Source organism: Diuraphis noxia, unplaced genomic scaffold (genome assembly GCF_037042655.1).
Source record: "Diuraphis noxia isolate RWA-SAM2 unplaced genomic scaffold, SU_Dnox_SAM2 contig0004, whole genome shotgun sequence".
Classification (NCBI taxonomy): domain Eukaryota; kingdom Metazoa; phylum Arthropoda; class Insecta; order Hemiptera; family Aphididae; genus Diuraphis; species Diuraphis noxia.
The window spans coordinates 26716791-26744546 of NW_028301714.1; the positions used below are offsets into that span (position 1 = coordinate 26716791).

General features: G+C 29.5%; 1 protein-coding gene across 1 annotated transcript in view; it reads right to left on the reverse strand.

Annotated features, from left to right (window-relative positions):
• Positions 1-13902, reverse strand: part of Cad96Ca (tyrosine kinase receptor Cad96Ca) — a 29995-nt gene extending 16093 nt beyond the window's left edge. The window contains exon 1 of the mRNA XM_015515109.2: positions 13539-13902. Within this exon, the coding sequence (XP_015370595.2) occupies positions 13539-13605 (67 nt within the window). The 5' untranslated portion in view covers positions 13606-13902. The remainder of the gene's footprint in view (positions 1-13538) is intronic.
• Between the last annotated feature and the right edge of the window lie 13854 nt (positions 13903-27756).

Sequence of the window (27756 nt, forward strand, 5' to 3'; positions counted from 1 at the left end):
CACCTGGCATCTTCCCGTCTACAATTTCGCTTTGTTGAAAAAAAACGACTTATCTTAGCTACTCGGTTGCGGTATTTACTCGCGCGGTAATTGTGTCGTAGTAGCTATATGATGAAGTCAAGCACAGATTATATACGCTTTCGTAGCGACCGCAAGGAGACGGAGTTGTCGAGCGAAAACGCGAAAATGCGACGACAACACGACAGAATAATAATAATGTGATCGGTGGGAAATAAAACGTAAAAAATGTGCTTAAAAAACGGTATATGGGCAGTTTGTGTGACGCGCACTCCGCTCCGCTACAATTTATACCCATAATATATTTTACATAGGTACATGGCAGCACCGTAATCACGGTGTAATTTTTACGGTGATTGAAAAAAAAAAACGGTATTGTTGGAGACTTAAATGTCTTTAATACATTACACAATAATATACTATAGTCGTGTATTCCGGGGAGGGATGCGGTGTATATAAGTAACTTCTTTTTTTCCTTTCCTCTACTCATCTATGATGGCCGATGATGAGGCACGAAAACTGCATATTATATCGATATCGAATAATAGACGGCCGGCGGCGTCGACGGAAATCAATTTTCAACATCCATACGTGTATATATATATATATATATATATATATATTATGACGATTAGTGATTGATGTCAGGGGCTATCGTATTTTTCGCGCGTGTCTATTCGTTTATTTCGGGTTTCGTCGTTTTCTTCGCTATTATTGTTTCTACCTACCTATACATACATTATCATTCGCGTATCACTTTTAAAGCTCGTGCAGTCACGACACGATCAGTAGAATTTCAATTTTAATATAAGTAAGTAGGTGCCTGCAAGAAACCCGTGTATTTTACGTAGCTATCTCATCGCCAGTCCAAACCCAAACGAGTATACATTATTTTAAACATTAGACGAACAATAACCGATAAAATAATAATAGTTACAATAATAACAAATAATATGTACCTAATTTTTGTTACGTCAGTATATAGCAGTCAGTTGTAGATACTTATGCAGTTGTCACTATAGCTGTTCCGTTATAGTTTTAAACAAACGTAATGTAACACAAAAGTGTATATATGTGTGTGTGTTATGTCATATATGAATCACTGAAGAAATTCTGAATGATAAAACTATTAACCTTTCCAACTTTTTTCTAGCTATAAGACGAAGAGACGTATAATTAAGGATTTTCATGTGACTTCGCAGATCAAAGTGCACGTTTTCAATCGAATAGTGGTAAAAATAATTGACATTTTTGTGTGTGAGCGATAATGGTATAAATTATTAATGTCGGCGAAGTGCAACAAAGGTAAATCAATGTTAGTCGTTATAGATCTTCAGATTATATTATATTATTGAATCGCATTAATATTAATAAGTCGCATGTGTGTGTTATTTTAAAGTTTAAAGAGCTGCAGGTAATGTGTTGTAGTTGGTTTTCATAACTACCTGGGACGGAATAAAAAAAATCTCCCGAACGAATTATTGTTAATTTTTTGTTTTAGCGTTTTAATTAATATTTATAATAATAATGGCCACACTCACATGGTATGTTAGCAATTAGCATAAAAGTGTATAGAACGGTAAACGCATATACTTATAAGTTATAATACTTAATTAGTGAACACATTCACGAACATATCACACTACCTAACACAAACACATACACACAATATCTATATACAATCTATATGTATAAGGCCGATGTTATGCTTTCTGATTGAGAAACGCGCAGCGCAAGTTACTTTCACATTGTATATTTCCATAGCCTAATAATAACAACAAAATTATGTTTTCTGTATAGTTTGTGCGACTGACGTTTTTTTCTCGACTCTACAATATGCCTAACAGCGGGTTTACCTGGAATATTATATTGTTTATTATTGTACATTTAAAATTTTAAATGTAATTTCAGTAAAAAAATTACTGTCAATTATTATATTATAAAGCTTCCAGATACACCATATTATATTATCAATGGAATATATATATATAGTAGGGACTAAAAATATATATGTACACACATTTGTAGTGTAAATAGTTGTGTGGTTTTTGACAAAAGAAAAAAACGAGTTTATGCAAACAAATAGAGAGGTTTTGCTTGTACAATAAGTCAATACACTTAAAAAATCATGACAACGTTTTACGTTAAAAATATTTGGAAATTTAACGACGAAGATAAACTGATAGGCCGCTGAAACGGAGGATCGTTTATCATTTTTAGCCATGCACTCTATAAAATACCAGTTCGCTGCCCCTCAGTTAACCAGCGATTCATATAATATATTAATCGATATGAAACCATAATACTAGAATTATATCGTTATTAAATCGACTATAATGTGCACTACTCAACTACCTACTAATATCGCCGAATATGACACACGCTGCAGTATACCACGGACCGCCAGGAAACGAGTCCGTCCGTCGGTTACGTAAAAAAAAATTCCTTAAAAAATGTCCTATATTATTACAGGCAGTGTCATAACCATGTATGTGCGCTGAATATAGTGTTTCGTTTCAGGAAATTTTACCGTGACCCAACTGCTTCAGCAAAGAGCTGTTCGTGGAGAGAACAATGCATGGCGACATGTACATAATAGCTGTGCGTGTATGATATTATATGCACTGCATATACGCCGTCGTGGAATCGAAAACGCGCCTATAACGGTAGTTACGTAATAACTATAGAGATAAAATAATGACGATCGTTATAATTATATATTATAATGTAATGTATAAAAAACAAAATTCCGTCCGAGAAAACGCAAGTATGGTGGTCGATTATTATTTATTACGTTAGATATAGCTAGCGTTCGTCATCGGGATTTTTTCGTATATCCGGAAACCTGAAACAGTAACCCGGGAAATATAGCCAATACTCTCCCACTTTTCCACTATATTTTGTTGCATTATACAAAATATAATGATATTGTCACATTTTATGGGCGATGGACGTATAATTTTAGTTATTAAAACAGTGGGGCTCGCTTGCCGATTATATTATGTTGATCAGGTATATGATAAAATAATATTGTAAGTGTACTTATATAATTTAGACATATTTATTAATCCCCCCCTCTCTCTCAATTCGATTTCATGCTCTTTTCAATTTTCTTCATACAGGTGGTTGAATTTATTTATTATATATTTATACCTATAACAATGTATTATTTACATAATGTACCACGTTATAGGGTTTGCTTGATTTTTGGTGGTGAATTCGAGTACCACGTTCACAACCCCTAATTGCGTACTTAATAATATGTTATTATATAATTCGCTCGTTCTATTTACAGAGTCGACTGTTGAAAATAAGCTGAATTAATTATACCTATTTAGGAATAGTTAACCGTTAACCTTTTCTATAAAGTTGGCTAACTACGTATATATGCGTATAGGTAGTTTAATTTATAGTTAATAATAATATCACACAATGTTATTGACGGTCACAGAATAGAATAGGTGAAACCTATTCTGTAGTCACAGTCCGGTCAGACATCGATGACCGATAATAGAGAATGTCGATCGATTTCGTTTCCATAAGAGGCATACATATTTCTGTCATATCTTAATTCCTAAGATGTTTTTTAGAATCGCAAACGTAGGTATAAAACGATCAAAAAGTGGTAAAGATTCATACATAGATCTTCAATCTAGGACAAAACGATACGTGTTTCATGTAACTAATAACAGATCATCTGTGACAATTAATATATTATATGTATAAAGGAAGTGAACCTACTTTGATATACTCATTATCCAAATACTTAATATACGCATAACAGTTGAGAGCATAGAAAAGGTACATATTATACCTAATATTATAAAATATATTAAATACTTATTTTGAAAATAATATGTATTTATTCAGTTAGGTACTTTCAAATATTTATGTTATATATTAATATTAACATACATTTTTATATTAACAAATATATTTTATAATTCATTTTTTCTTGATATTTTTAGTTTTTATAATTATTTTATCTAAAATATTTATCTAAAAATAAGCAAGTGTTTATAGACTATCGAGCTCTTGCATTTTAACTTAAATTTTTGGTGCAAAATAAACTGTTTAGAATAGAAAAGTTGTATATTATACATTTTTATTTATTTCTAAGCCTGTTACTATCGGAATAGTAACCTACTGTTAGTTGTTTTGTTATTGTATACTTAATAATCATATTAATGCGTTTTTGAAATAATAAGTTATATCATGAACTACCGAATAAACTACCTAATGACGTCGTTTTGACGATTTTTTTATTTTTATTCAGACAAGAAATATGATTAAATGTGTTATTGCAGTTTTTGCTGGTGCTATATTACACTGCAGTAGGGCGTTGCGACGGATTGCGAATGGTCTGACAGCTTTGCAGATAGACTAAAATTGCAATAAAAATAGTTCCATTTCCCGTAAGATCGATACCTATATTCATTCACACCCTTATTCCTTGTTTGACGAGTATAATTATGACTAATCGCTAATGAATATGTACCTACGTGGCCCCGACGTCTCGTGTTAATGTTAATCGTTAAAAAAATTAAACGCTATCTATACTGAAAGAAATATAATACATAGGTGTAATATTATATAATATTAGTACCCACTAGTTTCCGCCCTTGAATTCGTGTTCAAAACGAGCTCGCGTCGGACACAATTTTTTTTCTTCAGTTTCTTAGATAATCCACACGTCCCAATTACAATATACCAATATACCTAATAATAATATTTACATCGTGTTCACCTTAATCCGTGACGTTTATTCAAGTATACAGGAACTATTTTATGTGTTGTCGATCTATTATTTTGACGATAATGTGTCTAGAAAACGATTCGACGATGACGCGAAACTTTCAAAATGTATTATATTTTTGCAAATTGTTTCCCGATGGGAGCCGGGATATTATATGATATCCGGAAAAACACAATATATTGTTGTACGGGGTCATTTTACGTTACATTATAATATTAATGAATAAATTATATCATAATGAGTAATATATTCAATATAGTAACTAATAATAAATATATATCGTTCATTAGAATTACATTTTGTAACGAAATAATATAATTATAATAAAATACTGTTATAGTGTCAGCTGGATCGAACCGCGTTTTCATACAGAGTGTTAAAACACGAAAATATTCCATTGCCACTGCAACGAAAAAATATTACGGCAACGTCGGCTACAACTATAATAATAATAATTGAAGTCTGAATACTTGATTACCTATAATGCATTCATACGCTTGCTATTCAATATTATTATTGTAAATATTATTATCAAGATATATGACAGTATTATACACAGCTGAAGCACACTTTGTCCCGATATTCACCATAATATTATCATCATATCGACGCATCGCGTACGTCTCAAAGGTAAGCTCGCGATCGTTTGAGATGAATGACATCGTAAGCGATAGCGTTTCCATCACGACAATAATAATTGCGCTTAGACGATGGATATTGCGGTATACGTCGAGAACGTTATTTTACGATCGTTTCATCATTCTTCGAAACCGGCGTGAAACGCGACTTATTAAATCGTATACTCATATTATTTTGTACTCGGCACATGCCTGTATATACGACCTATAAAATTACACCACTGACAATAATATATACCAAACATACCTGCCGAGAACGAACGCTATAGCTGCTGGAGCGGTTAAACAGTCCTGCAATCGTCCGCGTCAACCATACCTATGTATGTATTATTGTATATAATAAAGTGTATAAGATAATGTCGCTCCGTTCGTTAATTAAGCAATGCACGTACAGCCTACTATATTATAGTTGTTATAATAATATGATGTCGGCTATAGCCGGAAGTCGATGATCGACTACGGACTGCTATGGCTAAGTGACAACAGTAGACGATTATCAAAGTTAGGTTAGTGGAGACGGTTTATCTGTCTAGGATTTAATATAGATTATTAAAAATTTTCAAATCTTAGATTTAAAAAGAAAATGTCATGAATATTTCTAGCTTAAAGTAATTTGCGGATTGGCGTAATTTTTACGTATTTAGTCAAAATTCAAACTTTAAATGCTTGTAAAAAAATCGTGCCTATGTATTTTTAATACTTTTCAACTGCTATTGTAACAATGTGTTAGGTGTCTTGAATTAAATTTTCAAGCTTTTCTACCCAACAAATAAATTTTTATCGATATTTATAGAAAAAAGACTAAAAAAGTTGAAAAATTAAAATGTTAGTAAACAGCTCAAAATAAATCAAAATATTTTGAAAATTTTATCGAATATAGAAAATTTCTATATAAAAATTCACTGAAAATTTCAAGTATTTGCAATCATTTTTTTTAGAGCTACATCAAAACCAAAACCGATTTTGTCGAAAACTGATTGTGCGTAAAATTTACCGTTTTCCCTTAATTTTTAGTTTAATTATCACGATAATTTAGAAAAATATTGAGAATTACTTTTGACCCTCCCGACAAGTACTAACTAGATTCACTTTCTGATCGAACGAGGTACTGAAGTCGAAAATCGAAGTACTTTTACTGCCCCAAAACTTAATGACAGACACAAAAAAAAATTAATGTAGAAAAAAACACACATCATGGTAAAATCAATACATTCCTCGCTCCGCTCAGAATCTAAAATCAACAGTAATATAAAACTCGCAATTTTTTTAAATAATTTCCCAAATCGATTTATATAAAAGTGAGAGTGTATTTAAGTAATTTAATAATTAAATTGAAACACGGTTAAGCTGTATAATGTACATATTATATATAAGTATATTATCTATTCTATTAATTATGAAAATTATATACCAATTAGGTACAAACCTGAAAATTTGTTATATAAAATCCATAAAATCAAATAACTTTTAGTACCTAGGTAGGTAAGTTACAAAAAAAATAAAAATATTAACTGTAATCGACATCTAGAGAGTTAGAATGGTCGGCTCTTACTAAAAAATGATTCAATTAATTTTGGTATGAACGAAAATAAGATCTACAAAATGTATAAAGACCACTAAAGCATTTGACAAACAAAATATTAATTATCCAGTCAATATTTCATACTCCGAGGAATGACTCATATCCGAAACTCGAGGAAATGGGAAATTTCGGCCGTCATACAAAGCAATACAATACGTCTCGCTCAACCGAATTTTCTTGTCCCGGCGCTATGATTTCCCCTTCCCACACACACATGACATACCAGTAAACCACGCACATTGAAATTTGCAGAGGTAATACATTTGACATTTTTGCAATCGGCGTGTCAAATAGTATGTCAGCACGCCCGTCATTCCTATACACCGTAACACGCAACATTCACGGCTGTCAATAAGCAACAGCATATATGTAGGTATCCCGGCAGACAAATATTGTGTAAGTTTGTATTATGACGTTTGAATTCGAAACGACGTTCCTACGTATTATCCTTCGACAGTTAAATAATGCGATTAGTTTGAAAGCAATAACCCTCCTATATCGGCGCCTACCCAACAACCCCCCACCAATTGTTCCGCAACGCGAAGTCCGCCAACGATTGTATAAGATTATAAAATTACATTATTATAATATTATACATACACCGGACTCTCCATTTAGCACGTTCACCTTGACAACGTATATGTTGTCGTACTCACATCTACATCGTCTGCAACAATATTATGTATCCGTATATTCAACGGAAATCTACTACGAATATTGGTAACCCGGATACACGGCTAAATATTTTTTCCATCGAATAAACTTTTTATTTTTTAACTTTTAAAATACTTTGATATTAATTTTTATTAAAATATCTTATTAAAAAAATTCGACCCTCATCATTGGTTCATATAAATTATCATATTATACAGTGTTGTTCGATGGTATAATAAATATCTATATATTAATTATTATTATACCTAATTCTCTGTGGCGATGGCGCATCAAACTGCAGATTTTCCGCAATACGTTTTATCAATTAGCTGTATGTACTTAATTACAAAAATTATAATATTATATTTATTGAAACGCCATCATAATATAATCGCGATGTTGTCCATTATGACTCTTTTTTTCGATTAGCCAAAATACTTTGTTATACATCTTATCGTGATTTTCACGTGTACACACCAATCATAATAATATTAACGTCTGTGAAGTTTGCCCCCTGACTGACTTTGCTCAATTCACTCCAAACCTATGCCAATATTTTGCAACTTATAATTTTTATTAAATAAAGATATTCAGATTTTGTATTCAAAGAAACATGCTTTATAGAATATAGATTTTTTTTCATTAACATTTTTTCAAGCCTGGGTAAGTTAATGATAATTTTTAACTGAGTTAAGTTAAGTTAATGGAAAACATTTAAAAAAGTTTAAAGTTAATAGTTAACCTAATTCTTTTTTTAACTCAGTTAAGTTAAAAGTTTTATGAACATTTTCAATTAACTTATTAACTTAAGTTAAGTTAAGTTTTTTTTTTTTTTGTATAATATCCATATAAATAAAAAAAATCATAAATATTATTGACCACAGGAAATAGCCAATAGCTTTTCTATACATAGGTATTGAATTAATAAAATTATGTAGTAGGTATGAAAAAAATACAAAATTGAAAATGCCGAAACAAATACAATCCTTTGATTTATTAATACACTAATACAGACAAGTATTATACATTTTTTTTAAATTATTAAATAAAAATAACATGGTATTTAAGAATGTACTCTGAATACTTTTTCAGGAAACTAAAAGTCTAAAACTGTTAGAGAATATAGCCAACTTTATACTTCATTATATTTATTATTTAATTATTTATAAATTAACTTAACTTGAATTTGATTAAAAGTAACTCGTTATTTAATAAGTTTATATCAATTCAAATAAGTTAAGTTAAAAATTAAGTTTATGAAAATTAAATTTTAAAATGTTAAGCTAAAAGTTAAAATTAACTTAACTTTTAACGTTTTAACTTTTTAACGCGTTTATGCCCAGGCTTGCATTTTTTATTAAATAAATATTCTTTTTGAGTACAGTTTTTTTTATAAAATTTTCAAAATAAAATTTCATCTTTGATAAGTTGTTAAGTGTTAGGAACTATAGTCTATAATAATATAATTAGGTACTTACTATACTATTAAAAAAAAAATGTGTTTATTATGTTGTTCATATTTATACGTACAAGGAAATTTTTTACTAATCAACACCCTGTCACAAAAATATTTATAGCGGTTAAAATATGGGGTTGTAAATTTAAAAAATCGTGTCACAAAAAGTTTCAAAAAAGTCGCAAAATATTGGCATAGGGTTTGAATGGATCGGACAAAGTCGAGGGTCTTGGTTAAGTTGTCCCCCCAAAAGAAAATAGTTTACTGTGGTGTAAGTATAGAGTTGCCAATTTCAAAAAGCGTGTTGCAAATAGTTGCAAATAAGTTGAAAAATATTGGCATATAGGTTTAGAGTGAATTGGGCAAATTCCAGGGGGGGGGGGGTGCAACTTAACCGACGTATAATATTATGTTTATTCGATCGAGAAGAAACATTATGCGCTGCGTAAATCCTGTGCTGGTTACAATTATACATTTGAATTTACATTATAACAACTGATCCATAGCCAAAAGGCTTTCATCGAAACGGTTTAACAGGAGTCAAGCTATATGGTCCAAATAGTAGTAATGTGTAAAAACATTATGACCGGTTTTATTCATTGTGAGTATATATTATACTCTGAATTAAAATCAAATCATATTTTATATTCTTTTTTTTTAGCGTTCGAGTAGACGTAAAGAGAAAGGATTCAACTGTAGAAAAATCAACTTTTACATTTAATTTCTTTAATATAACACTTCATATCAACACTTGTTTCTTAAAAAAATAACAATAATAAATTATCATAGAGTTGGTATTTATATATTTAATAGCATAAAATGATTTTAGTGTACAACGTTGAATGTGACTGTACAATAGGTTCATAAAATCGATGAAATCAAAATGTAGAAATATATAGGTATTGTGAGACATGCGTGTATGCCAAATACAAATCGGTGACTATTACCATTATAATATATTCGTTTACTTTCGAATAAAACGTACGCGATGGCTGATTAATATTAATTGTATATATTTTTGTTAGGTCCGTATAAATTATGATCAGTTTCACGAGTTCTACGAGAGTTTTTGAAATAAGATATAAACACTAAGTGATCCGCAGATCTTGCGTAATTTTTTTTCTACTTGAGTAATTCGACCAAAAGTATACGGTGAAACATTCATTTTATAGACTGATTTCCAAAAAAAATTGTAATCGTAGTTTACAATTTAAAAAAAATATCATATTTGTTAGGGATTAATTTCTCATCATATTGGATTCACAGAAAATCATAAAAGTGGGTTATCAAGTTTTTTAAGGAACATAAACAAGCATTTTATCAAATAAATAGACAATTCTCAATACTTATCGTATAGAAACGTCAATAGACCATGAGTTTTATCAAATTGATTACAGGTATCAGAGATTCCTACTATTTAGTTATTAAACCACCAAAGTATATTCTGTTCAATGTGACTTTCATTGCTTGTAGTCGTCTTATTGATTGACCACAACTAGTTTTTATAGTTAAAAATAGGTATTTTTTCTCGAATAACCATTTCCAAAATGTCCGGACTTAGACCATTCTGAGAACGAACAAGTTAGAACATGTTTTGCGTTTTGCGGTGATTCCGGTTTTTAGTACGATATACAATATAATAATAATAATAATAATATTATATATGGTAGATATCTATGTTTTCTAGTTAGGATTGGATAGTGATTCCAATATGATGCTTTACGCATATACATAACTTTTATTGAGGCCTACTACCAGTGGAAAAAATCTGATCTATGCACTATAAAAAATAAACAAGCTCATTGAGGCATTCATATATTGGTCAAGGTTAGACAATAATAGAACTTAATTTCAGAAATATTTAAATAGGTACATAGTGCATTTTTTACAAAGTACTTTCTGATCCACTAAGTGAACTTGTTTTATATGCTAGACGAGTCTTTAATATTACAATAAAGATAAATTATAAAAAAGTAATAGAACTGTGTTGAAAAAAATGTGTTTATAGTTTTAAACATTTTATCTTGCCTAATTTAATACATATCATTTAATACATTTATAGAATTAATTAATTAAAATTTTTAATAATAAACATCTTAAATTTAGTCAATTTTGGAAAAAAACCAATATTAATTTTGTATTACACAACACAACACTAATGTTTAAAGGGATCATCTACCTGGTAGATCTGGTACCTGGACTATCCAAACAAAAATATATATATTTCAACACTTACTATTAATTATAAGATTCTAAGTGAAACATTTTTTTCCCACATGAATTGGCGACCCTAAAAAAATTGTTGGCGACCCCCCGGTTGAGAATCGCTGATCTACCAAATAGTTTGATACATGCAGTGGAACTTGCATTACTTTTTACTTTTATTCTAGTATTAAAATTATGTATTGTTTTATTTATTAGATGCTGATATTTATAATTTTATAAAACAATAATAAAAGGTGATTTCTATAAAGTATTTCAACCTTCAAGATTAGTAACATTAAACAGTTTAAATCTTACGCTAGTTGGGATGAGATCAGGAGCGGCGCTAGGATTTGCGGGGCCTCGGGCAAAATAAATGACAGCCACATTACATATTATCCAAACTAACTAATCTCTGAACAGTATAAAATATCATTTAAGAACTGCGGGGCCTTGATTATAATTTTAAAATCGCGGAGCCCGGGGCAACTGCCCCCCCCCCCCCTCGCGCTGTCCATGGATGAGATAAGACATTTTTAAGATATATTGTTTTAAAGTAAGTACAACTCCATATGTTTATACCATATAAAATATTATAATTTACTAATGAAAAATATACTGTCCTTAATATATTAGCATTTATATGGTAATATAAGTATTTTAAAGATATTGAAAAATGTCCTTACTAATTCAGTTAAATGTTCAATAATATGGTGTTTTCAATTTAGTTTACTATCATAAATCAATCCTAAATATTTTATTTTGATAATTCTTTTACTTCCGTATAATTACAGTCATTAATTTCTTTACAGTTGCTATCATGAAAATATAATGTAGTGACAAGTCGAATTTTTCGTTCGACGGAGTTCGGTAGAGATTTTTTAACATTTAACAGAATTAAGTAGTTGATAAATCATGTCATAGATACGTGAACCAGGTACCTAATAAATTATGTATATGGGTTAGAATTTGGAATAACATGTTATTGTGTAACGAGTACGAGGACTGTCTACGCGGGTGACGTTACGCAAACCCCAAAGTCTATAACAATAGATAAAATATGTGTTTTGAGGAAAGAGCTTGGAATGGAAAATATAAACACCTATACCTACTGCCATCGCCTTGACCTCACCGACTGTCGTGTATAATAATAGGTACCTAATAGTAGTCGAAAAAACCATAAGGAGTACATTATTAAAAACAATATGATCTATCGTGCCGATTTCATATTGTCCCGCTGCGAGGTCTTCGTGGAAGACGTGCTTTTGGAGTGTCCTATATTATATTATAGTTATTATAGGTGTATCGGTTCAACCATTGGTGTCCTAATGTAGTCATTGTGATGTTTATGTGTACATGACTTGTCGAAACTCAGAGGCACTTTTTATAGGTGTACAAGAAATAATTAAAAACTTTTCTGAACCCCTTTTTGTGGCTATAATATGTGGTATGTAAGGTGAGTTTCAGAGTTTTCTATATCATATCCGTAGGTATGAAAGATGTTTGACTGACTAATTATACAGCTAAAACTATGATAGCTAGAGCTTCGATATTTATATGATATTTTCGTACCTAACACAAGTAAAACAGTACCATCATATAGGGATTTACTGCTAAGAATTTTTTTTCAAAATTGCAGGAGCTTTCGAAAAACGAACATTTGTATGTTTGTTTTGGGTTGTTGGTTGTAATATACATATATAAATAGTTATTAAAATAGTAGGATATAATTATAGACAGTGTTAAAAATATGTGCATAGTTTACATTCAAGGCAGGGTAAATCCACTGGAGTCATTTATTTTATCACGGAAATGCAATAGAGTATCACTGTATCAGCTAACTATATATTAATATATTGTTATAATAAAGCGGGTAAACGTGGTATAATCTACGTTGAATAAGAGCTCAAAGTTTTCTATATTCAACGAATTTCCCAATACCTCATACTTAATGTCTTAGCACACACTCCCCGCCCCTTGAAAACTAGCCAAAAAACATAATGATAATATATATATATATATAATACTTCTGTATCATTGTGTCGTAATAATCTCACCTACAACAATTACACCACATGCAAGTGAGCGATGTCAGTGATGAGCAAAGTCATCGAAAACGTTATTTTCGGTGTGGTCCTAACCTAAACCTAACCGGTGGGAGGTCGACTCGAGTGTAGGCATAGCTGACGTATAGTATAGTACATTAGTCGGGGGGTGAGTATTATTACTAACCTGGCCGAGGAGCGCACAGGGCGACCAGTATGACGGCCGCGGCCGGGATCCAAGCGGTGAACTTCATCGCGCTCGGCCGGCCGAACTCGTCCGTAGGTGGTGCATCACCGTCGTCGTCGGCCGGCGCATCATAACCGTGACGGCGACGACCATCGAAAACGCCAAAGAAAACGGCCCGCTGCCGGCGCGTCGGTGACTCGTGAACCGAACTTATAATCACGGCGGCAAACACCGTATCGGAATAAAATTTTAAAAAATAACTATCAAAAACACAGTATAATATTATCACTTGTTCACAATTTTTACGCGAATTCCGGCTGACAGACGTCGACTCGGGCGCGCGTATCGCGGACTACTAAGCTGCAAACACCGCGCGCCGAATGCACGCCGCGTCGTCGGCCATGTTGAATATTATTATTATTGTTGTTGTCGTATGGCCCCGCCGCAGGTCCACCTCACCGGTTATGGTAGGTATCCAAGGTACCTACCACTACTTTTATTATTATTATTATTAAATTGCGCAGATAATAATACATTATATTATGTTCTGAGCTCGACCACTTTCTACGACGTGGCCCCCTCCGCCACCTCCCCACCAGCTGACGGTCGCGGACACAATCCTCTCGTTTCTGTCTTGTAGGCCGCCGAGGAATTCAACCGCGGCTGCCGCGCCGTCGTTGACGCAGTGGTTCTCAGAGTACGCGATAGGTCGCCGCTGCCGCAAGAATGTGCATACCGGTTACAACTGGTTAACACTGGTCATACGTTTTACTATTGCATCGGCGGCGATGCACTCTTCGCCGCCACGGTCAATCGAGAGATTATGCAAACTCGATTCGTCCGCCATAATATCAACATAATAACATAATAAAGTGATAACGATTAACAGTGTGTAACATTATACACGTGTGTGTACCAATGTGTGCATACTTTCTACCGCCACGCCGACATGTTATTAGCGCGGGCGCGAGTCAATGACAATTTTTTTTGTTATTCCTTTGTAGAATAGTATAATATACTATATAATATAGGACTCTATACGCGTTACGCCTACGTCAAACAAGGTGACAACGTTTGGAAATTATCCGATTGTCTTACGAAAACAACTCGTGTACACATCACATTATGTGCGCGAGTAAATAATTTATAAATTTCACTTTCACGATGATCGTCGAGAGAGATCACCACGTAAATTTTTTTTTACATCAAATACTCGTATCAGAACATATAATATCATGAGATATTATTTGATGGTTAAACATAATGTAATATTACTCTGTAAAGAAATCGTAACGAATATTGCTTTATGAGTATGACGCGTTAGGAAAACGAGAATTTTCCAATGTGATAATAATATTGTTATAGTTGGAGCTTAAAGGAATTTCACATAGTGTTGTGCGCACACACATGCGTACCACATAATAAAATATATTAGAGGTCCAAAGTTGATAACTCTTAATTGAATGTTCTTTTGAGCGTATAAAAATGTCACTGAAAATAATTCATCTCTTTTAGAGTATATAAGTAATATAATATAAATATATATTTATGCATCATTTTTAACATCAGATATTGTGTAATATATTTCCAATTTGATATAATTTTTTTTTTTTGTAATTAAGTTATTATTTATCATATAGGTATATTATTTTAAACTGTGAATGCATTTAGAATAGAAAAAACAGTTGTCTGTTATAATTTTGTATTATTGTACAGTGAAATTCAAGTTAATGAGTTAATGAAAAATATCACACATCGGCGTATGGCTAATTGATAATAACTTCAATTAATTGAACCATATGGACATAACTGCAGGCGATGATTGAATTTTCACCGTAATAAGTTCATTTAAAGAGACTTAAGTAGTTATTTTATGCAAATTTGATCAAATTCAAAGCTGTTTGTTATGGATAGTAGTAGATATAGTTAATGATTTAAAAAAAAAATATATTTATTTTTCAAATAATTTTAAACATTTATAAAGTAAAAGTTATAGCCTTATATATAGCACTAAATGTATACTAAAAAGTATCAAATAATTTTTTTATTTGTATTCTTTATGAAATGTTGAATCATTTAAATGTTGACGTATAAATACAATTAATTTTGAATTCTAAAACCATAATATTTTTTTGAAAATGTTGTACAATTAAGGTCAATTCACACTAACGGTCATGGTTCCTCGATGGGTAAAATATATCTATGTATGATATAAATATTAAATATAGATATATTTTACCCATTGAGGGATTATGACCGTACCGTTAGTGTGAATCGACCTTTTTTTTATTAAGAATTAAGGCTTCGACATCTATGGTTATTAGCCTATACAATGTTGGCTTCCTCGAATGCTTGCTCCATGGTAGTGGGATGATTTAAAATTTTTCGTTCTTCGTTGTACATAGGTCAGTGAAGTGTGATATGCTCGATTGACGGAATTTCATTGCATTGATGGCAGATTGGCTGTTGTTCTGTAGGTTGAATAGATAAGAATAGGTGAGCCGTGTATGGCCGATTCTAGCTATAGTGGTGACAATGTTTACTTAACTAACGAATCGACCTTTATAGTTATATTTCCATCATTCTATTTTTTAAATTTAAATAACATTTCATTGTTTCAATAACTTATAACTTTTTTACTGTGAATGTTTTTAGAGCGCACTATAATTTACAGATTATAATAAAATGTATTTTGCTAAATTGTTACACGGCGCAATGTATAGGCAATATAGGTATATAAAAATTTATTTCAGATTAATATATTTTAAAATATCCATGTTCTTTTCACTTCTGATTTTAGTGAAACGTTTGATTAAAGTGATGTTATATACGATATAGCAAATATGGATTATATTGCCGTTAAGCCGTTCAATACAAGTAAAGAGTCTAAAAGTATTCACATTTATTTTGCAAATCATGCATTTTGAATAATATCAAAACATCATAAAATTTAATTTTCTTCATTGAACATTTTTAATTTAAGTCATATAAAAAGTAGACTGCCAAAACTTTTTTTCGTGTAAAAACTACATGTTATATTTTTTTTGCAATAATCATTAAATCTTGAATATTTTTGATTTTACACGAAACAAACTATTGAATTAATATATAAGATTGTTATTGATGTTATTAACGCTCATCTCACTTAATTTTAACATAGATGTGCCAAAAATTAATTACCTACCTACTTAAAATATCTGATGTAATAAATGTCGAGAGTTTTTACTTTATTTTTTGTGTTGTTTGTTTTCAAGGTTTATAACACCTCATATTAGGGATATAATATGTCTGTCCGTTACTTTCTAATAGGTAGGTATATAGTTAAGAATGTTGATATTATTTGATACGGTTTGATGTCGATTACCCTAAATCTTGTGGAATAGACAGCCAAATTAACATACGCCAGTTAATATTGATGCTAGTTTTATGCAGATAGGCAACCCAATACGCACCATTCAATCATGATGACCAGGAGTAGAAACAATTTATATTAATACATGAGATAGAGTTGAGGTTATTCATCCAGGAGGGGGGGGGGGTACTCTGTTGACCAATTCAATAAGGTGTTATACATAGTTCACAAAAAAAAAAAAACGAACAAATCCATAAAACTGAACTTAAATCTGCGATGACGACCCGTATCAAAAATGGTATACTATAAAAACTTTTGTCTAACTTCTGGTAACGAATAGTATCTATTTGTATAAAAATAATAATTATAGTTGTGTTACATTAACGGCACGATTTCTGGTCACAATGAAAATGTTGCCATAATGGTAGGGGCGATTATAAACTCTCATGATGGTAAACTCTCCCGGGTCTACTCCAGTACTACCTAACGGAAACGTGTAAACTCTCCCGGGTTTATTCCTGTACTACCTAACGGAAACATGTAAACTCTCCCAGGTCTAGTAAAAATCATAAAATAAATTTAATATACATTTAAGTTGCGTTTAAAAATAGTCGATCATATATAATAACAATATAAATTAATGTCTTTAGATGCTATGAGCTATAATATTATAGTCAAAATTGAAAATACAATGAAAAATAAAAATTTCAAAAAATCTAATATACATTTAAGTTTCTTTTAAAAATAGTCAATAATAATAATAATGATATAAGTTACAAATACAAAATATACGTACAAATGTTAAAATTATTGTTTTTGATAATAAGAACATACAAATTTTAAAAAAGTTAGGAAATCTATTTTTTCTCCTAAAAAAATGTTTTAACATTTAAAACAACTCGGGAGAGTTAACATACTTCCTATAGGTAACTATAAAGTTAACCCGGGAGAGTTTACACATTTACTTTAGGTAAACATAATTTTGACCTGGGAGAGTTTACACATTTACTTCAGGTAAACATTAACCCGGGAGAGTTAACCATCGGGAGAGTTTACTATTTTTAAAAATCGGGAGAGTTTACCACCGCCCAATGGTAGTTTTTGTTCCAATGACAATTCATTGAACAAAAACAATAAAATTATAGTATGACCTAACCTAACCTAACACGAGTTTGATGGGTGTATTGTTAATAAGTACAGTGTTCTTGAGGAATTTCACTTATTTTTCGTCAAAAATAATATTAGTGTTTAGAAGTGTTTTTGAATCATAAGTTTTATCGATAATGTTCAGTATCTTTACAAATAACAAAAAATATAAAGCTCTTGGGGTTCCAGACCGTCAAAAAAATATTTTTAAATTGCACATAATATATCAGATCCACTTGAACAGTGTTCATTGTATTCGTGTTTTAAATTGGTTTCATCCTGTTTGAATAATACTATTAAATTAGCTTTATAACGTAACTCATGTTTAAGTACTTTTGAATAACTCTGAGCCCGATAAAATATATCTATTTTATCATGATGACCTTGAGAACAATATTTCCTTTTTACGTTTTGATGTTCTCTGATAACATCGTCCAAAATAAAAATTTAACTTGGTAAAAGTTTCTCAAGTGAAATAACTTTATAATTTTTAGAAAAAGTAAAAACGATAATACCTGCAATACCATAGGTAATAAGTGTTAATACTTTATATTTTGGTTGTTCCAAAGTTCTATAGTCCTATAGAAATATAGAATATACATCATATACGTTTTCAAATAGAAGATTGTTTTCATCGACTAGTTGAAGATATATTAGATTGGTTTTCCCACAACTCGAACTCCTAAGTACTAACGATCTTATATCATATTTGGGAATAGCTCTCCGTGTCTAAGCTGTTGTGTATTGGGACTCGGGAGTGTCAACGTTATACATTTGAAGATTTTTCTCCAGCTCCATAAAGCTTATTTTTAAAGACAATTAATCGCTATAAATACAGATGTTTTGTTAATGAAAGCGTCAAATGATGTCTCACGTTCATAAGTGGAACAACAACCTAAATTATACATTTTTATGTATGTATGTATGTATGTATGTATGTATGTATGTATGTATGTATGTATGTATGTATGTATGTATGTATGTATGTATGTATGTATGTATGTATGTATGTATGTATGGTTTTAAATTTATCAGACTTGTAACCAAATTACAAGAAAGATTACCTCGTGGAAAACGTGCTTTAAACAACAGTCTTGATAAGTTGGCGAGAGCTCAAGATAATGTATTGGATATAAATCGGAAAACAAGTTATGGGAATTTAATGCCACCGCTAAAATCAAAGAAATGTTTCAACGTTTGTTATATCAAATATAATTATGAGAAATATATTACAACAAACTTCGGACACTTGTGTTTACGATTTGTATTGTGTATACGGTAACGTTAACAGGTTACTCGATTGAATCGTCTTGCGTCTTTTTCCCATCGTTAGAAGACAGTAAAAAAATTTGAAAATCTGTCTTTTGGGTTTTCGAACAAATATTTTAATTCCTAATGTAAACGATAAGTGTAATAAAATAGACTTCAATTGTAATAATGGAGTAACGCATGCAAGCGGTAACAATACAATCCCATATAGACTCTTATAATATAAAGGAAATTGAAGCTCTGATAAAAAGCATATTACATAATTTGGATACTTTAATCGAAAGTTGAAAGCGGATAATAATACACTAAAATCCACAAGGTTTTGTAGTGGAACTGTAGATTTTTATATGTCTTATAATATAAGAAATAGACAGTAGTTGGGATTTAAAAATCGTAAACATCATGATGCTAATATTAACCGTGAATCGAATACGTAGGTCAATAGTAGGTAAAAATTACCAAAATAAACTGTGTATGTATCGAATCAAACCTGGTTATTGATTCATTCAACAACGGAAAGCAGTGCCGTACAATACATGAATTTAATGCAAATGTACTTCAAGGTTATAAAATAATAGAGGTTCCGATAAATTTGGCATATACTCTCTTCATTCTAAATTTATAACCGGCTAAAGTATATTTTTTATATCAAAACGATGAATTGATCGATCTACGAGGTGATCCAGTAATATAAGATAATTAATTCCAGACTTATGATAAAAAAAATGGGGCTGCATTTTTATAATATAAGTAGGACTGCATATGAAAAACCCGTTAGTCGTGTTAATAACACCAACATGGTGACAACTTCACAGAAAAAAAAAATATTTGAAACGTGAAACAAGTTTAAAACAGTCTAACAGCTGATAATTTTGATTTTTTACGCTCGCTAAACGCGATTTAATATGGACGATATGTCACATTTAGATGTCATACCTGGATACACCATTGATTGTTCAATAACTCAAATTGAATATCATTATGTTTATCTTATTCGACGTTCACTATTTATAATAACGATAAGCTGCGTATTGATTTACATTAAACGAAATTTTAAACTTAACTATTTGAGAGTAATATTCACATCGAAGGAACGATTATCCAAACCTGAAAATATAACTGACGATTTTAGATTTATAAACAACAGACTGTCATTTATTTTCTCCAAAATGAAATACAAAATAAACGGCAATTGAATTCAAAACTCGTTAATCAAGTTATATGGATCTCATAAAAGGATATTGTTCGTATAATACATCACTCCACAACTCTGCTTGGGATTATGATATTAAAAAATGTTAGTAATGATTTTATTGATGCTTACTACTTTAATGGATGTATTAATATTTAAGATTTGTTTAGTTTTTCCCAATATTATAAATCTGTTTTAATAAACTGTAACTTACAACTTATATTTAACAGACCCACGATCGATATAAATGTAGTATATGTATAATATTAATGAAGTTGTTTTAAAACGCTCCTAAACTAAAAAAACGTTATAATAAACATAACTAAAATATTGTGGAGAATGTCTATTGTTATAAAATCAGTGATGAAAAAATTAAAAGTAATTAACAATCAGTAACCCCTAACATGCGCGTTTAGATCATTAGAATTGTTTGAATATCTATTTTTACTTCAAAACATGGAGTGTAAAGACGTCCAACAGATTAGAAAAGCTTCGATATGTTAATGTCAAGTTTCCAACTGTTAGGAAAAATTTCTCGAGAAAAGTAATGCTATATTTCGATCATTGTAAAATTAATAATTTGAAGGTCTATATTTTAAGCTTCAAAGCATTTATCTGTGAAGATTTTCAAGGCGACTTCATCAATAATACGATGGCTATTATATTATAATATCAAACATTATTATACTGAGCTCCAAAAATCTCACTATGGCCATAAGCTCATAACGACGTGACATTCCTATTGAATTGATCAGATTTCAAAATATTTTTCCTATATTATAGTTGTTGATATAAGCACACAGAACGCTGAAGTGAAAATGTCGACATTGGACCTGACTACCTGAGAATCGAACTTGAAGCCGAAGGAGCGTTTTTAGCTTCCTCTTCTGTCGATGTAGTTTAAAAGTAGTTCTAGCAGCGTCATCAATAATACGAAAAAAGAGCTTCTACTTTGGCATATTATTAAATATTGCATGATCAAATTATAACGTAGGTATAATCAATTTAGTGGTGAAGTGAAAGCCTTATAAATATTTAACTAAAACTAACTATAAAACTTGACATCCATATATGAAAATACTTTTATATAAATATATCATGTCTTTTTATCTCACATTAATATTGTTGTTTCCTATTAATATTAAAATATTTAATGCTATAAATCACAAAATAGTTCGGAGAGTTTGGCGAAATATGATTGAGATGATGGTAAACATTTTCTTCACTATATATATATCATACTAGATATTTTGGAAAAATCAGGTATAATAGAAATTATATTCACTTGTACTTCCGCGATTGATATAATGTGAAATATAATATATTGCCCACTATCAAGAATATAATCATAGAAAATCCATTGATATTTTTACGTATGTCACAATAAAGTTAATAAATTAATGATGAATTGCAATTTTCTGCAGGATTATAATTATTTTAGATCTCAAGAGAGATAAATTGAATTAGCGAATAATTTCCCCGGTCCAATATTCACTATTCACTATTCACTACTTCGGAACACAAACGACAATGGCTGAATCTCCCATCAACCTCAATTACGGTACAAGGCCATAGCGGACAGTGGATCGAGTATGGTTGGTGGTATATAAAGACATACTCTCAATCTACTTTCCGATCCGTTAACGTCAACACCGTTTTTGTACCGTCGTACGATCATTGCCGTTTTTTGAGCTATCACCGAGTTTACACCGTTCTACTGCATATCACCCACAGCGGTACCTAATCAGGTTTATTCACAATGTACCTAACGTTTTTCTATATAACGTGCCTATATTATTACAAATAGTAATACATCATCAGTTAAGTGAAAATAATTAGTACTTATTTTTTGTTTACAAAAATCAAGCGGTGTTTTTTCTGTCGATTTGATAACATGGACCCTGCACAATTACCAGCCAAGTCTTCGACAACCATCATTAGATTATTATTTGGGTTATTAATTATTATGCTGACTGTCCATCTAAGCATTCAAGAAGATGATTATCCAACGAGGAAACAGTGCAATGAAACTTGTATTGCAAACTGCCGAAGTGACCCCAATTATGAAGGCCGTTGGATGTGGTGTCTCAGAGAAGCAGGTAGTGAAATGATTGGTCTTTGGTATTGTCAATGCGTCGATTTCTAGTACATGCTTCATGTGCACTCCGAGCATAAATGATTTAAAAGAAATGTTTCTTTCTTATTATCAAATAGTATGCAATAATCGAAAAATTAATTTTTCTAGGGCTGTGAATTTTTAGGAAAATGCAATATTTTTAGCTAATGGTAAAACACAGCTTTCTTATCAACATGATTGAATTAAGTACCACGAATTCAATATTAAAATTTTTTCTTTGCATTTACAATTTCTATTGTTTCTTTTTGCTTTTGGTCATTTTTTTTTATTTTTTAGGAGTATTACTTTTTTTGATATATTTTTTAAAATTTTCATCTTACATACCTATTTTTATAAACTACTAAAAAATATTTTGTTTTTCAATAAAAATGTATAGATTATAAATTATTCCTACAATGAATTTTTTAAGGTTTTTATTGCATTAATTCACAGCCCTTTTCCAACCAATTCAATTTAACATGATTTAACTGATTATTTTCAAGAAGCATGAAACATGCAGATTTTATTTTTTATTCAAACACAAAATTTCAATTCCAAAAGTACATCAAAATGCTAACTCTAATCTTTGTTAAAAAAAAATATATTTGATTTCTTCTTAATATTTACAAAGGAAACTACCAAAATTACCTAATCTTTTAAACTATTTGTAGTTGGTTTAGTATAATAATGCTATAAAATTCTTGAAATATTTAATTTTAAAATCAGCAATTAAAGATGTGACCCTTTAATTTCTCCTACATGTAACTATGTTATATTGTTATGGATAGTAACGATAGCTATATGATCCGTTGGAAAAAGATTTAGTTGTGTTTGATGAAAAATATATGATTGTCACGAAGCACCTTTTAACATTTTTTATTTAAAATTTAGCTATATTAGTAAATATGTTTATTAAATAGATACCATAAAATATGTTATATTCATTATATTATCATTTATCACTCTTATTATCACAAGTATATCAATATTTATTATATTTATTATATTATATTCTCAATTATTTAATTTGTAAAGCTGTACTACAAAAACAGTACACCTACTATACATACCACCATACTGCAAATGTATTTATACCTCATTAACTAATAATTACCAAATATTTTTATTTATTATTTACGATACTGTTATATTTTGTGTCTTTGATCTGTATTATTCAAAGCACTAATTTATTAATATATTCTATATTTCAATATTTTGATTGTATAATTATTTTGTTGGTATAACATATATACTATAATTGTTGAGCTCTAATAGTTAAGTACTCGAAACTGATAAAAAAAAATCAATGTATCTACGTAAACATATTACTGAAACCTGTAATTACAAAAATGGATTAATACAAAAAATCATTGTATAACTATGCAAAACAATAATTCATGTATTATGAAGTTATGACAAATTTACTAATACGTAATATTTTTATAAAGAACTTGAACAAATTTTATCTTACTACAAAAACTCAAGCTTGGGAATGAACAAGTTAATAATTAATTGCTAAGTTTATTTTAAATTTTTCAATTTAATTTTCATTAATTTAATTTTTAACTTAATTGATTTTTATTGATATAAAATTAATAAATTATCAGTTACTCTTAATCAAATCCTAGTTACGTTAATTATAATTTATTTAAGAGTCAATTTAAAAAAAATGATTATTAATGATTATTGCATAAACATTTAATTTTTATTATCTAAAGCCGTATTTCTTGCTATTTATTAATTAAAAAAAAATTAATTAAAATAATTTAATTTTAGTTAATACATTTATTGTAAGTTTCCAAATAACTTTGAAACTGAGTTTAAAAAAAAAATAGAATACCTAACTTTTAACTTCAAATTTTTTAAATGTATTCAACAACTTAATTCAATTAAAACGTGTAATTAATTTACCAGGCTTTCGTATAAATATTAAATTGATGCACTTATTCGTGGATTGGATTGTTCATCTCCAACTAATACAAAACTCCAACATATCGGGTATTATATTTTCAGTACCTACCAGCGATAAACATCACAATTTACAATTCCATTTTAAATAATGTTTGTATTTTTTGTTATTTGTCCATACCTAAGAATAAACGAACAAGAAAATAATTAAGCAAATAATTATTAATAAGATTTGTATTCAAGTAATATTCTGTACGTTCCAGAAATACTCATCCCAAGTCATGAATTTTTTTAAATGATAAAGTATTTCACTTTACAATGTTATAGGTATTTATCAAATCGTAAGAATAGAATATACCATAAGGTTGATGTTGTATAAAGAACAACACTTAATCCAGCGATGCCACATGGTCAAAACCATAGGTGACTATGGTTAGCTTAAATAGGTCTACATGAAGTTCGTGTATTTAATGAACACGTCTAATTTGATTATTATAATAAAATTAATGTTTCACGAATTAAAATTATATTTATAAGACAATATTACATTTAATAATATTATATTAATTGTATAATAATAACTTCACACATTATTATTTTTTTTTAAATTTAATATTTACAATACTAGTAACAAGAGCAACAGCATTAATACGTATTTATTAACAAATGATTGTAACAATAAATAAGTATGAAAATAATTAATGAGTAATTTTATTACATTTTTTACTAAATAATTTAAAAATTAAATTTAACAATACAAGTAAATTTACATTTTCGGGTGTCTATTCAGCAGCAGTTGTTATTATAATAATTATTCTAGACGGTACACACACACGTGTACGGTTATACATATAGAATATAGTTTACAACGGTGTACCTAAATTGCCTAAATACGTTGTGCCGCGTAACACAATATTATTATTAGATTATCGAATATAATATAAATTTTATAATAACTTTTTATTGTTAACTTAATAATTACGTTACTGTATACACATTAAATGAGAAAATTGTCATACTTTTTGATCAAAAAATTGATCATTGATATAATTATAGAAAAAAATTTAAGATATTCTATACAATTTTCTTAAAATCTCTATAAATAGCTCTAATAGAGTCAGCATTCCATGAAAATTATATTATTGTTAGAAACTTATGGTAAAAGCTTCATTTATCTGCTGTTATTTGTTTAAATTACAAATTATAAAATTAACTATGTCGAAAACTGGTTTTTACCGCGAAAATCCCAGTTTTCCCTAATTTTTGTTTTCGTTTTTCCATTGAATAATCATAATTTATGTTTATGTTCATTTTTCTACTAGAAAAGATGTTGAAATTTAATTTTGAATCATTTTGTTTACTATAAAGTGTGTTTTCTGAGACACACAAAAAAGATATTATTGTGAAATTAATACTTACATTCATCGCTGATTTGCTCAGAATCTTAAATTTGGTTCTAAAAATTACTTTGGTGTCGACAAAATTGAAATAATTTTTGTGTAAATAGAATTATTTGGAGTAGTTTTTTGTTTAGGTACATTTGTAAATCATTACGTTCATATTAAAAAAGGTCGGTAAGTCGTGGATGTCGCTCTGCTGTACAGTAGGTTACAAGTGGGTTATTGTAATGGGTGGAATTAAATTTGAATCCAATGATATTATATCATTGTATACGAAAAACGATTCTGAGCGAAGACGGTTTATCTGTCTAGAATATATTATAGTTTATTAAAAATTTTCAAATCTTAGATTTAAAAAGAAAATTTTTTATGGATTTCTAGTTTAAAATAATGTGCGAATTTTTGTGCTTTTCATGATTTTTACGTATTTTGTCAAAATTCAAACTTTGAATGCTTATAAAAAAAAATTGTGACTATGTATTTCTTTTATTTTTCAACTGCTATTGTTTTTTTTTTTTTGTGTCTGTGTACAGCATAACTAGTCCAAATAATGCTTCAATTTTAAATTTTGGGGGTGGTTTCCGATGTAAAAGTGAATATCCTTGGTGCATTATAGAGGTCAAACGTAAACATTTTCCAAAAGTTTTCAAAAAATCGATAAAAACAAAAAAAAAATGACAGAAAAACGGGAATTTTTACACACAAACACGCAAAGTTTTCGACAAAATCGATTTTTTTATATGGTTGTAATTCAAAAACTAATCACTGTAAATACCTGAAATTTTCACCAAATGTTTATGTTAGTGTTATCTATATACAGTTTAATTTTCGACTTTTTTTGAGTTATTTATAGACCACTGAAATTTTCAATTTTTTTGAGAATTTTTTTTTTGAAGTGTCGGTAAAAAAATTTTGGACGATCAAAAAAACTTGAAAATTTAATACAAGGTTCCTTATGAGTTGTTCTTATTGTAGCTAAAAATAATTAAAAATCGTAAGTCACAGTTTTTTTTTATAATCGTTTATAGTTCAAATTTTTACGAAATCTGTCAAAAACGCGAAAATTTGCAAGTAATCTTGAAGTTGAAAAATCATAAAATTGTTTGTGTTTATAACTAAGGATTAATAATACAACACTAAGTTTTCCATAAGTTTTCCTTCTAGTAGCTATAGAGAAAACTTGAAGCATCATTATAGGAAATATTTTAAGTGCGTTTGAATTTTAAATTTTTATGAATTAGCGTAACGATTTATCCTGAAACGATTTTAAATATTTGTTATTGTTCAAAAAGTATAAGTCGTAGATACTTAAAAATTTTATCAGTTATTTAGATTGGCATTTTCTTTACATGATTTAATTTTCAAAATATTTTGACTTTTTTTGAGATATTTATAGACAACTGAAATTTTCAATTTGTCTGAAAATTTTCTTTTGAAGTGTCGATAAATTTTTAATTGTAATTTAATATTGTATTTTTAAATTTTAACTCTATCATTACTATGAACTATTCAAGACCAAGTAAACTCGAAACCTATTTCACAAAAATGTGACTTTTTCATAAGTTACTTTCTCAACACAAAGTCAGTATCATTTCAGTCTGGAAAAATTATAAAAATTTTTTATTGTAATAATTTTTGTTTGTACTGATTATAAATGTTCATAAATAAAGAAGACAAATTAAAAAAACCTATCCAACTTTAAATGGTTTACGATTGTTGGATGGCTGATCAGAAATCTTGAACGATATGTTCAATTGCTTGCTTGGCATCAGTAATTTCTAATGTTTGATATAAATTAGTAATTGCCAAAACATCAAAACATGAGCCTAAAAAAA